This window comes from Vigna umbellata, chromosome 3 (genome assembly GCF_029865625.1).
Source record: "Vigna umbellata cultivar VRB3 chromosome 3, Vumbellata_1.0, whole genome shotgun sequence".
NCBI lineage: Eukaryota > Viridiplantae > Streptophyta > Magnoliopsida > Fabales > Fabaceae > Vigna > Vigna umbellata.
This window is the reverse complement of record NC_142167.1, coordinates 46,651,671-46,669,229: the sequence shown is the minus strand read 5'-3', so window position 1 is coordinate 46,669,229 and position 17,559 is coordinate 46,651,671. Positions and strand designations below refer to the sequence as shown.

Genomic DNA, 17,559 nt, shown 5'->3' with positions numbered 1-17,559 from the left:
GTAATTTTAAAGTGATGATATTCTTATAGTGCTTTTATTATAATGAGTGATTTTTCATTATCATATCAACCATATGCCCACATCATCTCTCTTCTCTTCCTTCCAAAAAATTTACAATACAAATCTTTACTTTGAGTTAGTAAGGCTAAATTAGTCAATTAAGTTGATTCGTAAACTATTTTTTTTTATCAGAAACGTGTTATTTCTTTTACTTGTATCCTAACTTTTTAAAATGCTATACATTGATAATCTTGTTTTAAGAACTTTTAGTTGAGAAAAAAAATATATTTTTATAAATTAAAATTAATATATATAAGATAATTTATAAAGGTTATATTTCATATAAGTTTTTTATTTTTAAATTTAAAATTTTATCTATAAACTAATTTGAACTTTCACGGATAAATTCATTTAATTCGTTATTATTATTTTTCTCATCTAAATATTTTAAAAAAAGTCTCTTCTTTTTACCAGTAATCATAAGATTATATACTACGACATTTTTTTAGCTTAATGACCCATAAATTTATTTTTTGGTACATGTCGGGTCCTACTTAAAAATTAAAAAAAAATAATGTTAACAAACTAAATAAGTTCAACGTAATAAAAAAAAGTCATTTTTGATGGATAAGCTACAAAAGATGTTATTCCTATTCGTTCTCCTTCCAAATGTCTTTAAGAGGTAGAAGTTGTGAATCACAAAAATTCACTAACTTACAAAGTAATTGACATAATTATTTAACCATTATTAAAACTAAAAAGATCATTTTTCATTTATAACCTTTAACTTAAACCATCTATCAAAATATTTTCCCAACTCCCTTCTATTATAATATTATTATTTTTCTCTTGTTTTTCAAATACTTTGTATGGAGCCCAAATAATTTATATGACCTACTACAAGAAATCATACCTAAACAAGAAAATAATCGTAATTAAAAAAAAAAAATCTAATAACAAGGATTTCATTGAAAACTTTAAAATTTTTGAAGACACCAGGAAAAGACAGAAAATAGAGAAGGGTTGCGTAAGTAGTGTTAAAAATTCAGAATTGACATAACAAGGGTTTTTGGTGGCGAAAAAGGAGCAGATGGGTAATCCACGGAGATCGAAGACGGCGGACGACCTTCATTCGGCGGCGAGGTCTGGGGATCTCATCGCCGTTCAGTCAATTTTGGCTTCAAATCCTTTGGCCGTTAATTCCAGAGATAAGCATTCCAGAACACCGTATCCTCTTCATTCTCGTCTTATGTTTTTCAATTCGTTAGTTAATTCGATTGCAAAGTGAGCGCAACGCGACAGGAACCCTAATAATTAGTTTTATACAATGTATTGTTGCTGTTCTAGATAACAATACTCTCATTTGATGCTGAATACTTTTCTTTCCTTCTCGTTTTCTCTACACAACACAGTAGCTGGCATAAAAAAATCATTTTGGCTGGTTGTTTCAATGATATGATTTGTTGTAGCATTTTTTTCATTCATATGCACTGCATATTTTGCTCTCCTGTTTAACCATCCATTTTGAACATCATTATCACCCCCTGTTGTTGAACAAAACTTAGGTCCAGCTTTTAAGGCATTTTAGTAGTCTGATCAGAAATTCACTTCAGTAGCCTATGATAATTTTCATGCAAACCTATACTATATAAATTACTGTGGAAAACTTCAATTGTGACTGGAGAACGACACTACAAAATTTTGTCTGTCATAAGTAACATGATGCTGAAGATGCTATTACACGTTCCTGAGTACAGGATTTTTCATGTAAGAAAACGGTGACGTTGTTTGTTTAATCTGAACCTATGTTGGTACCATTATTTCTATCCATATCTGCTTTCTTCAGATTGCATTATAGGCAGAATTGAAACAAAAATTTATGTGGGTGAAGTAGTAACTAGTGGTCTGCTCGCTTTACTTCCCACTTTAAATTATATTCTAAAGCAACGTCATGCTAATTAAATACTAAATTTTCATCTAACTTTGGTTAATTGTTTTCAAAACATGTATTCTTGGAACCAAAAACTAAATAATTAGATGTTTTTTCACCCTCTTCTTCAGTTTTATGGTTAACTCAAAGGAGTGAGTCATTTGGAGTGGTATTGTATGTGGTTAGACATGAGCTTGGTGTGATTTATTTATTTATTTTAAATAGGAATCAACTATACACCTAGGTTCTTCTTTGGAATTCTTATTTGCGTTGCCCTGTGACTTTGTTTCTTTGACTATCAACTTTGGGCAATAGTCTACATTTAGCAGCATTTTCTGGGCAAGCAGAGGTAGTCACTTATCTCTGCAAGCACAAGGCTGATGCTGGTGCTTCTGCTATGGATGACATGGCTGCAATACACTTTGCTTCACAGAAGGGACATTTAGAAGTTGTTCGAGCTCTACTTTCAGCTGGGGCCTCTCTCAAAGCATCTACCCGCAAAGGCATGACTTCATTACACTATGCTGTTCAAGGTTCCCATCTGGAGCTCGTCAAGTATTTGGCCAAGAAAGGAGCAAACCTTGCTGCCCACACAAAGGCAGGAAAGACCCCGTTGGATCTTGCTAACAATGGAGAAATCCGATCCTTTCTGGAGGAATTTGAGAAGTCAGCAAAGAATGGAGAATTGGAAAAGAAAGATAAAGATAAAGCTGAAGAATTTGATCCCAAGACATCTGAATTGGAATTGGAATCGGAAGGTGATTTGAATGCCGAGCCTCCTAATGCTGCCCTTGATGAAGAAAAAAATGTAAGAGAAAAGAGAAAGGGTAATGAAGACGACGCAAGAGTAGAGTCGTCACAACCAAAAAAGGCGAGAGTTAAGTTAAGCCATCTCCAAAGTTCAGATGATACCCAAGAAGAAGAGAACATGTAGGTTGGTATAGGCGCATTAGAGCTTACATTTTGTTATTGTAATATAGTTAATTGTATCTGATTTGGAATCCGTTTGTTGGGTTACTGGACCAGACTATCTGTAGAGTATTGATAAGAACTTATTCTGGATTAATACAATTTTATCTTGATAGATTAGATTATCCTATTCAGTTTTCACTTGCCATTTCGCTTTTTAGCTGATAATTTGGCTGTCAAACTGATATGCAACTGTAGAAGTTAGCCTCTCTTCTACTAAACTAGTTCAAAATGTGCTTTTGTATAACAAATTAGTGAATGAAACATATAATGTGTATGAAACGATCTAACACACGACCTGCGTAAGCTTTAATTAATAAATGGTTTAATTGCTTTCTTTGTTCCAATTTAAAAACTTTGTCCATTTTAAAAAAGTTAACGTTGTTTCTACGTATTTAACGGAAGAGACTTGATTGAAACAAATTTTACCAATGTTTGAATGAAATTGATATTTTAAACCAAGTTTGGACGTAATTGAAACTTGTTTAAAAGGATGGATGAACTTGACACATTGTAGCCAAACCAGAGACAAAGAAAGTGTAATATCCAAAAAATATAGTATAACTATATTACATAATAATCACATATAATAATATGATAGATCAACTATTTACGAGGACTTTAAGTATTTAAAAGTACAATTGTGATAAAAATAACTATAAAATTAAACCTTTCAACCAACAACCTAATCTATTACAAAACTATGTACAAGACTGAACGGTCTATACTATACTGGTGGGTCTTCTCCTTCCAGAGCTTGTTTCACCGAAACCTCATCTTCTTCTACTCACACCCATAGGATGATCCTTGCAAAGGATAAATCGAACGTCAACATAAGCAAAACAGAAAAGTAGGGTAAGTTAGTGTAATTTAATATGCACGTTAACATATCACTCAATAAACAAATAAAACACACAAGCACATGCATAAATCATATAAACAATTAATAACCGACCACTTTACTTTAGACAGTCCGGACTGATATGAATATGTAGCTATGACCGTTCGTGCAATCGTTGTGGTGAAACAGCTGGTCCATCCTAAGCTACCACACAAGGTTAGCCCGTTATCACTCATCTTAGGTCAAGGTAAAACCCCTAGGCTAGGGCCTCCTGCTATTCTCACTACATGCCTCACCATTCTCTACTTGAGAAATGGTGACCATTAGAATGTCAGGATGAATGTCAAGACTGAGCTTCCCATATTCATACCATTACCAATAACTTAGTAACCCATCATTTAGATAATTCCTCCTTGGAATCCTCTTTCATACCATTTGAAAACACAATATTTAATAAATACATCCACACCATTAATCACACCCAGCATGTTTATATAATTAACTTAAAAGAAATTTATAAAGCAATAGTGTAACCCACATACCAAACTAAACATTCTGACGACTTGGAGACTGAACGATTTCTCACTACCAAAGAATAAGACCGAACGGTACATAATAAGTACGGCTAAAAAAGTGATCGAACACTTATATGGACCGACCACTAAAAGATATCAAGTACAACATAATCGAATCCTAGTAGAAAGTCAATTACTAACACAATATCGAACTCTTAAAACAAAACATACACCTTAGACCGGACACTTTGGACTTAGGCAGAATACTCAAATATAACTAATCACTAAATTATCCAAACACTAGAATGATATCTAATACTAGAACTAGACCGATTACTAGAGTAGTACCGAGCACTATGACAAGACTGAAAACTATATTTAAACCAAATTCTAAATAATGATGAATACTAGCGTAATAAGACCGAACGCTAGTGTACTACGGAACACTAGTGTAAGACCGAACGCTAGTGTACTACGGAACACTAGTGTAAGACTGAATGCTAGTGTACTACGGAACACTAGTGTAAGACCGAACGATCATTAACTGAAGCTCTAAAGAAACAGAGCTCAGTTACAACCGAACACAAGAAAATACCGAGTGGTCAAAATATAACCCTCAACAAAACTACGTAATTCTGTAGAATGACTACAAATTATGATAAAACTTAAGTTTACCTAAAATCTACTCATTCTTCCTAATTATGTAGTTTTGTTGAGGGTCTTAAGTTTACCTAAAATCTACTCATTCTTCCTAATTTTTGATACTCCAGTCTTGTATCCTATAACTTACCCAGATTCTTCATACCAACCATACTCATACCAAACCCAAATTACCCAGATTCACCAATCCAATTCCTCCTAATCCACTCGGCCACTTACTCATAATTATGCACAAACATATTCATAACAATCATAACACTTAATTATCGAAACCAATATCACAAAATACATAATCATTCAACATTTACAAATTAGTTAAATTAACTAGCTTCCCTTACCTTTTTGACCGAACAGAACGTTTAACTTTTCCATAAATTGCTTTCTCACCAAAAAATCCTATAAACACCTATACTTCATCGATTGGTAAGAAAAGACCACCCAACAAACCAGAAATGAAGTTAGAAAGAAGAAAAGAGGATTGAAGTATACATGCAACCAGCAGAACTATCTTGCATGTGACAAAACTTTTCCAGAATTCACAAAAACTTAAGAAACGAAACTTACCCGTTCAAAACACACTTGATCGATGAAAGAAGAAGTCCTTTACACCAAGACACAATCTGATTGTAGATCAGATGAAGTGAGATGAAGAAATTTTAGAGAGAAATTGTAGAGAGAAGGAGAAAAAGGAAACTCAGAACTTTTGGAGAGAAGGAATGCATGCAGAAAGTGGCACAAAATTTTAAAACTTTTGTATACTACCGTCAAAACCAATCGGCCCAATTGCATGCATACACCTTTCCTCCTCTACACAGTCCTTACATAAAGCAATTAAACCTTAATAAATCTTGTAATTCCTTACAGGGGTTAGTTTTATATTTACGGCAGTATAAAAGTTGTATTAAGTGAGGAGGGGGTCGACAATAGAAAATATGGTCGGAGGTTATACTAAATTAATTATGTTTAAGGTGGAAATAGTTTGTTACGTTCGAATTGAAACAAATAGAACAGGGGTGTGAGTTTATCTAGCAAATGTGTGGTAATACAAAAATATGAACTTGCTGTTCATCATTTACAAAGATAGAAGCTTGTTTCAATTCTCCAAAACCTAAACTCTTTCATTTTCTTTAGTGATTTTCAAGGATACAATCTAGTTAGAAAATAGAGAACAATGGTAAGTTATTTTTTATATTTTTACTTCAAATTATTTTGGAACTAGGAAATAGAGAATAATGGGTATAATTATTTAGTTTACTTGAGTTGGTAATATTTTACTGTTATACGGTTGGTTACCAATTGGCAATGGACATGTTACAACATGCCAGTGGATATGATTTTAAGTATGATTATAGTAATTTTATTTATGCATACAAAGAACTCGCTTCTTTTTCAGTCCTCTAATTTGGCTAGCTCCTAAGTGTATTAAATAAGAATAGTTTTTTTCTTTTTCACAAGCTAGATAATAGAGACAGATGCAAAGCTTTATGATGTAAGAATCTAACACGAAAGGAGCTATTGATCACAAGCTAGAATAGTCCTCACCTGTCATATATCTTTTCTTAACAATCTCTTACGCAAATATTAGTCATTCTTAGGTGTGTTCACGAGTAAGATAAGTTTGAAATTTATTGGCAAAACTTAAACTTGGACTAAGCATATTAATTTTGAGTTAGTTTAACTGAAATTTTTTATTATATGCCTTATGTTATGCTTAACATTCGCAATAAATAACTATAGTTATTTGTAAAGTGTGATAAAAGAATATATATGTTATGAAGTCTTTTTAACTATAGATAACTTTCACTTTTTGACAACAATTTATTTGAATACACACTTTATTTTGAACTGCTATGAAGCTACATTTTTGTTCTCATTGCCAGCTTAAAGAAGCATAATTTTAAGGGGTATAATCTCTAAGGGGTATAATCTGGAGTGGAAGTAAGAAAAGGGATAGAATGTTGCATTGCTTGGAAGATTGATTTGGGATCTTTTTAACTCTGCTAATCGGTTATGGCTTTCCTTCATGAATTCAATATACTTTGCGGATGACAACTTATTCTTGAGCTGCAAGAAGAAGGGATTCCATCATCAAGCTGTTGACAACTTTATTCTTTTTTTTCACAATACGAATGACATTTTTTTATTTTTCAATCTACTGAGATAAACTTCAAAATAAAAGCACTTTGCTTGTATAATTACTATGCTCGTTATATTCCAAACATCCAGAATAAGTTAGTTAAAGTACATATCAAGTTCTTTCAAACCAAATTATTATTCACTCGTTGCCTCTCCTCTCCATTTCCCCACCTTTCCTCAATCTATCGCTCGTTCCTCCCAATGGCCGAAGCTTTGCTGGGGATTGTGCTTGACAATTTGGGATCTTTGGTTAAAGACCAATTTGCACCTTATTGGGGTGTTGATCAACAGACTCAAAAACTCTCCACCAACCTCACCGCAATCCGTGCTGTCCTCAGAGATGCTGAGAGAAAGCAAATAAAAAATAATGCTGTGAAGGATTGGCTGCAGAAACTCACAGATGCAGCATATGTGTTGGATGATATCTTAGATGAATGTTCAATTCACTTCACAAAGATGCACTCTGATGATGGACATACTTCATGCCTATCCCGTCTCCATCCTAATGACATTCTCTTTCGTTTCAATATTGCCAATAGGATGAAAGATATCACCCAAAGATTTCATGACATTCAGGAAGAAAAGAGCAGGTTTAATTTAGAACCTGGTGTCACAGAGAGTGGTGCAAAGAGTGGGTGATGATTGGCGCCAAACTAGCTCTGACATTACAGAACCTGTAGTTTATGGCAGAGACCAGGATCGAGAGCAAATTGTGAAGTTTCTTCTGGAAGACGCTAGTAACAGTGAAGAGCTCTCTATCTTTCCCATAGTTGGTATGGGTGGACTTGGAAAAACAACATTAGCCAAGCAGGTTTTCAATGATCACAGGGTATGCAAACATTTTGACTTGACAATTTGGGTTTGTGTTTCTGATGATTTCAACATCAAGACGATACTACAATCCATCACAGAATGCATCACCGGACAAAATCCCAATCTCGATAGTTTAGAAGCAATGCGGAAAAAGGTTGCAGAAGTGTTGTGTGGGATGAGGTATTTACTTGTTCTTGATGATGTGTGGAATCAAGACCAAGAAAAATGGAAGGAGTTGAAGGGAAAGTTGCAATGCGAAAACGCAGCAAAAGGAGCTACCATTTTGGTCACTACTCGACTCGAGGAAGTTGCTTCCATCATGCAGACGCATCCTGCTTACCATTTGAAAGAATTGTCAGGAGATGATAGTTGGTCATTGTTCAAACACCATGCGTTTGGACCAAACAGAGAAGAAACGGAAGAACTCGTGTCAATTGGCAAAGAGATAGTGACAAAATGCGTGGGTTCGCCGCTTGCAATAAAAACATTGGGAAGCCTATTACGTGATGAAAGTGACGTAAAACAATGGCAGAATGTAAGGGAAAGTGAGATTTGGGATATACGGGAGGAAAGTAGTTCTGCGACAGGTGAGGAAAATTCTATCATGCGTGCTTTGAAATTAAGCTATTTTAATTTGGACTTGTCATTGCGAAGATGCTTTTCTTTTTGTGCAATTTTCCCCAAAGATTTTCAAATAAACAAGGAAGAATTGATTCATCTCTGGATGGCTAATGGGTTTATTGAAAGTGAAAGAAACATAGAAGTGGAGGATGTTGGAAATAAAGTGTGGAATAAATTATACAGTAGATCATTTTTTCAGGAAGCAAAGTGTGATGAGTTTGGTATGGTCAAACGTTTCAAGATGCATGATCTATTTCATGATCTTGCTCGGTCTATTATGGGTGAAGAATGTGCGGCTTTTGTGGAAGGAAAGTTGACTCCGTTGTCAAGTAGAGTTCACTATTCAACCTTGTTATCTTCTAATGTTTCTTTTCGAGGATTTAAGCATGCTTTCAAGAAAGTTGAATCCCTGCGAACTTTTCTTGATTTGCGGACTTCTTTTGTTCTTGGTAATGTTGCCCCGGTGCCATCAAACCATTCTCTCCGAGCATTATGCACAAGATCTTCTTTGTTGTCCCCACTCAACGATTTAACACATTTGAGATATTTGAGTTTGAATTGTCATTATAAAGCAAACTTAAATAACTTAATTTGTCAAATACCGAAATTGCAAATTTTGAAATTGCAAAATTGCAGTCGTCTTCTTGGACTGCCCAAAGACATGACACAATTACAAGATCTAAGACATATTGTGATGGATGATTGTGTGTCAGGAGTAGAGACGCTTCCCAAAATTAGCAAGTTAAGGCATCTAAGAACACTAAGCATTTTCGTGGTGGGTTCAAAGCCAGGGTGTGGCTTAGCAGAGTTGCATGGCTTAAATCTGGGAGGCAAGCTAAGAATAAGAGGCCTTGAGAACGTTCCGAATGAATGGGATGCTAAACAAGCAAATTTGATTGGTAAGAAGGACTTGCATATCCTGCAGTTGTCATGGGATGGTAATGCTAATCCAAAAGGTAGTGATGTAAGTGTGGAGAGAGTATTCACTAGTGCAGAAACGGCTTTTTACGTCCGATATTTTGGCCTTTTGACGTCCGGCGTACACCGGACGTCTATGCGGTAGACGTCCCTCAGACGTCCGACCTGGCACGACGGACGTTTATAATAAACGTCCGCTGCCTCAGGACGGACGTTTATAATAAACGTCCGCTGCCTCAGGACGGACGTTTATTATAAACGTCCGCTGCCTCAGGACGGACGTTTATTATAAACGTCCGCTGACTCAGGACGGACGTTTATTATAAACGTCCGCTGCCTCAGGACGGACGTTTATATAAACGTCCGCTGTCTGAGGACGGACGTCCATATAAACGTCCGCTGCTGTCTGAGGACGGACGTCTTCCGTGCTGAGTTTTTTTTTGGTGTATGGCTGGGGTGGGACGTCCGTATGTGCACAGACGGACGTCTATAGACGTCCGACTGTACACTAACGGACGTCTAGTGTGCGATTTTTTTTTAAAAATTAGTTTGTTTTTTCAATACAACCACACCTGAAAAACAGCAAAATGTCCCAGAACAATTCTCCAATAACATAAATATGCGTTTTATATAAACAGAATTCTACTTAATGTTCAATACACTACCAAACTATTAACATAAAATTACAACTAAAACCAAACAATGTTCAATCAAGAAGAAATATAACTATTCCTAACTCCATCTTTGTAGAAGATAAGCGGTCCACTCCTGCCTTATGTGGTTAATTGTGTCCTCTGTAATAGGCGATGTAGTCTTGAAGCGCTGCAAAATTCAAGAAAGATTCATTATTATTTCATATATATAGTTGAAGATGATTTTGATTTGTAATGTATTGAAGGTATACATCATTACCTCATTCCAGTCATCTGTAATGACAGCTCGAATGATGGTCTTAATCCAACACATCACATAGAAGCCACATTCCCATGAATCTACTTGCTGGTTACACTAAAATAACAAACTAAATAGTTAAAAATTTAGATCATTCAATAACATAAATGAATTAGAAACTATAAATGACTTACAACCTTTGGATACAAAATTTGAACCAATTGACCACGAGATTTACCAATAACTCTGTACAGATTGAAAACACAAAGTATAATTAATATGACTATTTTATCATAAAAGTTGAAGGTTAACATCAAATTGAAGTCATTTTTTGGAGAAACACTTACCCTTGAAGCATGGTTCTCAAGTCATTTTTCATCTTCCTGTGCAACGAACAAAACCATATAATTTTACATTGTTTGGGAATGATAACCATCAGCTGCCAGTGAGACCTATCACGAAGGACAAATAGTTATTCAACTAATTAAGGAAACTATAATAATAAATTGACCACATATAAAAACACGTACCCGTCAATGTATGGCACAAGGTATACGTCTCTTTTGGACTCATCCATCCATGTTTGCAAATAATGTTGTCTGTTTTGAAGTGTGTTACCAGACGGTTGAATGGTCTGAGGTTCAACAAATCCGTACATGGAAGACCGACCTTGGTCTACAACGATTGTGTCCATGTACCTAAAACAACAAAGTTAAGTCGTTAGAAACTATATAAGAATGTAAATAAAAGTAATATCAAAGACCAAATTGACTAACTTACATGCACCACAGCTGAATGATGGAAATATTCAACATCCTGTCTCCCTCAATCACCTCCAATGCATCAGAAAATGTGATATAAACTGGCACATGTGGGGGAAGACCAAATACCCTCAACTCCCAGTATAGTTCTAATGCTGCTTTCTTCAATCTGGGTAATTTTGTCACTAACTTTGATATAGGATCATCCTCTGCTTCAGCCATGTCATCATCTTCATGTATGACTGTATCATGAATTGGCTGCTTCTGAGCACGTGTGAACTGAAGATAAGAATTTACGACAAAGCTTTATAAACAATTATATGAAGACAATTAACATAGAAATACTAAGGAAAAAGACATTATACCTGTGGAGTCGCGATGTGGGACATGATCAATGCTCTAGGCCAGGCAATAAATGTTCCTATGGCCTCCCCCACAAAGTTAATTTCTGGAGTGGGTACAGGCACCTGAGCCTGGGGATCCCGAACCTCGTCAATGGTCACACGCACGTGCTGGGGTAATATGGCAACACCATGAATGGTCTCCCCTCCCTCAAGCACTCGTCCGACAGCCACAGCAGGGTGTCGAAGAAGATTATCGCACTTTCTTTCGTCAGAGTGCCATTTAAGGTTCTTTGCATCTTCTTTAACAGAGAACCTACGTTTGAACCTAGGTATTATAGGCAAATACCACATCACCTTAGCAGGTGCACCATCATTACCTTCATCACCAGTGACTCTGTCAGATTTCTTTTTAAAACGGGATAAACCACATGTTGGACAATAGTTTAACGAAGCAAACTCCTTTGTGTACAAAACACAATCATTAGGACAAGCATGTATCTTTTGATATTCAAGACCCATTGGACATAAAAATTTTTTGGCCTCGTAATTACGAATAGGTAGAGTATTATTTTCTGGAAGCATCTCCTTCAACAACTCCAACAACTCGGTGAAACTTTTATCGGTCCATCCATTCCTTGCTTTTAAACTAAACAACTTTAAAGTTGAAGACAAGCGTGTAAAGTTTGAGCATCCTGGGAACAACGGTTGCTCTGAATCATTAATAAGAGTATCATACAAATTAGCCCTTCCAAAATTATCTTCACCGACATCACGTATCATGTCCTCTAAATGGTCACTCATCCATTCTTCCACATAATTTGTTCCTCGTGACGTGGTAGGCTGCTCAAGTACTTCTCCATGCCAAGTCCAAACGGTATAAGTCCTCATTATGCCGTACATGAATAGATGGTCACGCACATTGCCTAAGTCTTGGCGTATTTGATTAAGACAACGCACACAAGGACAAAAATATGTCCCGTTGACAGACTTAGCATTTTGTTGAACGTATTGCAAGAACTGCGAAACACCCTTGTCATATTCTTCACTCATGCGACGTTCGTTCATCCATCTTCGATCCATACTATGTTCGTAAAATCATTAGTTCAAGTGTTTTAACTCTCACAAGGTTAGGCCCTACCCATTCAAAAAAATTAATTTTCATAATTTGCTCAGCCACATGCATTGAAGTGTACGTCATAAAATTGATACAATTTCGGCAGCATTTCGCATTGGTCTCCAAAATACACGAAATGAGAGTAGTCAACGATGACCACAATCAAATATGCATCCGGAGAACAACACAAGTACTGAACCGAAATTTCATCAATCTTATCCTTAAACTCCAATTGACATGGTATTGCAAATTATGAAAATTAATTTTTTCAAACTGTCCAATCGGACAATTCAAAATTTAACACAAACGATTAAAAGATTAATCGTTTGTCTTAAATTTCAAACGGGAACTAAGTGTCACTCAATGTATGGCAATAACTAATACACATTTTACACAATAACACATACATGCATACACAAAATTTAACAGTCAAAAACGTCTATACACTAATACACATTTCGCATTAATCGTTTAACACAATAACATAAGTCAAAAACGTCCATACACAAAATCCACATACATGCATACACAAAATTTTCAACCAACAAGCTAACCTGAAAAGTTGATTCCAAATGAGAAGGAGGGAAGTGGAGGACTAAACGGCCTAACTCGCAGTCGAAAAAGAGGTCAAGGAAGCCGTCCAAGAACACGCAACAGTCTGCAAAAAAACGGACCCAAAACAATTTTTAATCGGTTCAAATCAAAGACATTTCATCACAGAGCAATGTAATCGGATTAAATGTAATTTTAAACGGTCCAAAAGTGAGAAAACGCACCTGCAAATCAATGGCGCAGCAGCGTTCTGCGGAGGAAGACGATGAATAGTGGTTGCGCGTTTGCGGAGCAAGGTAACTGGTCACGTTCGCGGGAGCAAAGGTTTTATAATCTTAGACGTCCGACACTCTGGGGGACGGACGTTTATAATAGTATAGACGTCCGTTTCGTCACTAATATGACGTCTTTGACGATTTAAAAATCATATTCGCGGGTGCTTTAAACGTCCGTCCTGGGTCACCGACGTCTATTGTACTGAAATAGACGTCCGTGCCCCCAGACTGGACGTGTAAACCCTAAACCTAAACCTGCAGAGAATTAAATACCCAACACCCCTGTCAGTACATAAACGTCCGTCCAGGGAGGGCACGGACGTCTATAAGATTATAGACGTCCATGCCCTCCCAGACTGGACGTGTAAAGCCTAAACCCTAAACCTGCAGAGAATTAAATACCCAACCACCCCTGTCAGTACATAAACGTCCGTCCTGGGAGGGCACGGACGTCTATAATATTATAGACGTCCGTGACCTCCCAGAATGGACGTGTAAGGACTGAAGACAATTAAATACCCAACAACCTGTTAGTACTTTAAACGTCCGTGATGCGGGGACGGACGTCTATAATCGCTGCCATGGTATTTGAAACGTTCAGCTTATAAACGTTCAGTTGTACTTTAAATTCATATCATTATCAACGTCCGTCTCAGCCAGGGACGGACGTTCAAAAAGCTACACATCACAGAACAGCCTATTAACCTTATGAACGTCCGTCTCGGCCAGGAACGGACGTTCACAAGTGCACATGATTTTCACTGTTGAGCTTTTAAACGTCCGTCACCTAGGACGGACGTTCATAACACTATAAACGTCCGTCTCGACCAGGGACGGACGTTCAAAAAGCATGTCTGTCAGTCCTCTGAACGTCCGTTCTGAGGACGGACGTTCGCGCACTCACAGGACGGACGTTCTTTGTTAATGAACATACTCGTCAAGCGCACGGACGTCCGCTCACCCAGGACGGACGTTCAGAGATTGACTCTGTCAGTCGTCTGAACGTCCGTTCTGAGGACGGACGTTCGCGCTCTCACAGGACGGACGTTCAGAGATTGACTCTGTCAGTCCTCTGAACGTCCGTTCTGAGGACGGACGTTCGCGCACTCACAGGACGGACGTTCTTTGTTAATGAACATACTCGCCACGCGCACGGACGTCCGCTCACCCACGACGGACGTTCAGAGATTGACTCTGTCAGTCCTCTGAACGTCCGTTCTGAGGACGGACGTTCGCGCTCTCACAGGACGGACGTTGGAGGTTAATCAACGTACTCGCCACGCGCACGGACGTCCGCTCACCTCAGGACGGACGTTCAGCCATTGAAAACGTACGCCTATAAAACGTCCGTCCAAGTGTGATGGACGTCTATAATACTATAAACGTCCAGCTCGACCCAGGACGGACGTTCAAGGATTGACAACGGCAGCCTTTAAAACGTCCGTCCGCGTGTGACGGACGTCTATAATGTTATAAACGTCCGTCTCGACCACGGACGGACGTCTAGAGGTCCACTTATTTACTATTATGCCACCGGTCACATATATACGTTGGGGATTCGTGGGACGGACGTCTATTGGGTGACGTGAAAAGCCGTTTCTGCACTAGTGATTGGAAGCCCTAGAACCTCCCTCAACTCTCAAGAGTTTTGAGATGAATGGATATAAAGGAAGACAGCTACCCAGTTGGATGAGAAGTTCTCTAGTTTTGAGAGACTTGGTGAAAGTTAAGCTCTCCGACTGTGACAACTGTGAGGAGCTTCCACCACTTGGTAAACTACCACACTTGAAAAGGCTAGAGGTGAGTGGAATAAAAAATGTGAAGTGGATAGATGGTGAGACGTATGACGGCGTGGAGGAGAAGGCATTTCCATCGTTGGAGGAACTGAGAGTTTATAATTTACGAAATTTGGAGAGGTTGTTGAGGGATGAAGGAGTAGAGATGGTCCCTCGTCTTTCCCAATTAACAATTGTAGGTGTCTTGAACTTTAAAGTCCCACGTCTTCCTTGTGTTGAGGGACTTAGTGTTGCAAGGATTGGCGAAGCGGCTTCCTTGATGGAAGTTGTGGGGAATATGGCTTGTCTAAAGACCTTGAGCATTGAAAGGATTAAAGGAGTGGTGGTATTACCCGACGAATTCAGGAGGTTGGGTGCACTACAGGAACTATACATTGCAGAATGGTATGATGTAGAGTATTTTCCAGAACACGTGCTGGAAGGTCTAACATCTCTTCGAACTTTGGACATTTGTGACTGTAAGAAATTAAAATCCTTGTCTGAAGGTGTGCGACATTTGGCTTGTCTTGAGAATTTGGGGATCCGTAAGTGTCCAGAGCTGGTGGCTCTACCAAGCAATATGAGTCAACTAACTGCCCTGCGGGAGGTTTCAATCAGTTATTGCTGCACATTACCAGATGGCTTACGACGTGTCCCCTCCCTACGAGTTTTATATATATACCAATGCACGTCTACTTCATTGCCGGGCTGGCTAGGAGACATGACTACTCTTGAATCATTAAGAATTTATTGCTGTTGGGAGTTGAGGTCAGTGCCGAGTAGCATTCAACGTCTCACCAACTTGTCTCATTTAAGGATAGACGGATGTCCTCATCTGAAAAAGCGGTGCAAGAGGGAAACAGGAGAGGATTGGCAATACATAAAGCATATTCCAAAATTAGAACTACATTTCAGGAGGGAACCGACGTTTTGTGGTAAATTCAAGAGTATTTTGTTTACTTCTCCCCGTAATGTGTCACTCTGTCTTTGAAAATTTTGTGTAGCCTTTTTCGCGTTATATATATATATATATATATATATATATATATATATATATATATATATATATTAAATATAAACAAAGTTTGAGTATTCCCCAGATTTATGGTTGATGTTTGGCACGTACCTACCAAGTTCTGATTTCGTATAGGATTGAGCTTAGTCACTGACGAGGATGACAAAAATATATGGAACCATTGGTATCCTAATATAAAATCCGCTATGGATATTTCGAACAGGTATTCATAATTAACAATGACAGATAATTTTAATATATATTTATAAACAAGTCGAAATATTTACTATGTGTATTTGTCGGTACGCATTATTTGTAAAAAAATAAATTAAAATTCAATTTATATTTTATTAGATTAAATTTAAATAAAATTAAAATTTATTTTATATTTAATTTAATTTGCATTATAATTTAAATTAATTACTTATAATATATTTAAATTTATTTTAAAAAATCTATAAATTATTTTATTTTAAAATATTTACGAGTATCAATATATTTTCTAAATATATGTACGGTGAATAATGAATAGATAAGGTTGAATTTTCTGATGCAGGTTGGATAATGGCTAGACTTTATCCATATCTGATCCAATTTATTGTCATGTCCAAATAAAATAGTAAAAGAAAATAAGTTTTTATGTTCAATTTCTAAGTGATATAATGTCATATATAAAATCTATTGTATTCTTTCTTTAAGCTATCTTTTTATTCTTCACCTCAAGATTTTACTAAAATCCTTCTGTTGCTGGATTGCTTGCGTGATGCTATGAATAAGCTTAGCAATGATTTTAATAAGATCAATTCTCTATGTAATCAATGATGCTACTTTCCAAAGTGATTTCAAATTTTGATCTGTAGTAAATATAGGATTGTATGTGCCTCAAGTTGTTACAAAATTTAGATCTTGAATTTGTTTAAAAATACTGTTTACTGAATTGCTTTTGAAAGTGTAAGTGGTACAAAAATGCAGAATATTGTGTCGAAAGTTCCTCTGCTATTATGCTGCAACTTATACTTTACATATGCTCAAATAAGATTATGATGCCTTTAGCACATTACTGGGCCAATCTGGTATTCAGGGTCAAAATGTGCTGTGAAGTTAAGTTAGACTTAAACTATTTTTTAAGATAATATTACTGTCTAATCTAGATTCATTAAAATGGTCACTTATACATGTGTAAAGCCAGATACTGACTTCGGACAATAGGTATTGGGTAAAATCTAGGTCTCGTTTTGTAGGATTCTGTGATATCAGATATATTTGGATGATTTTGCTGAAACACAAATTTGAAATAGGCCAACGAGGCACATAGCATTGTATATATGTGCCTCAAATTGGTATAAAATTTGTTTTTTGAGTTTGTTTAAAATCAAATATTGTTTACTGAATTGTTTTTGAAAGTGCAAGTGGTAGAGACATATGTGGT

At 36.8% G+C, this 17,559-nt stretch overlaps 2 protein-coding genes across 2 annotated transcripts; both read left to right on the top strand.

Annotated features, from left to right (window-relative positions):
* Positions 1–1,013: 1,013 nt before the first annotated feature.
* LOC148202720 (uncharacterized) lies at positions 1,014–3,024 on the top strand. The gene is made up of 2 exons (XM_088108719.1): positions 1,014–1,227; positions 2,246–3,024. The coding sequence occupies exons 1-2, from the start codon at positions 1,091–1,093 to the stop codon at positions 2,862–2,864; spliced, it is 756 nt and encodes a 251-aa protein (XP_087964845.1). The 5' UTR covers positions 1,014–1,090; the 3' UTR covers positions 2,865–3,024.
* A 4,169-nt stretch (positions 3,025–7,193) lies between these two features.
* LOC124847212 (putative disease resistance protein RGA4) lies at positions 7,194–16,153 on the top strand. Its single transcript, XM_088110041.1, is given in 3 exon segments — positions 7,194–7,686; positions 7,688–9,464; positions 14,949–16,153. Coding segments are annotated over 3 exon segments (3,369 nt in total). The 5' UTR covers positions 7,194–7,252; the 3' UTR covers positions 16,107–16,153.
* The last annotated feature ends 1,406 nt before the right edge of the window (positions 16,154–17,559 follow it).

Bases quoted from the DNA above. Each gene is read 5' to 3' on its own strand.
- LOC148202720 (XM_088108719.1), top strand. From the start codon at position 1,091: ATGGGTAATCCACGGAGATCGAAGACGGCGGACGACCTTCATTCGGCG. The intron at 1,228-2,245 runs GTATCCTCTTCA...TTTGGGCAATAG, and splicing joins GATAAGCATTCCAGAACACC to TCTACATTTAGCAGCATTTT.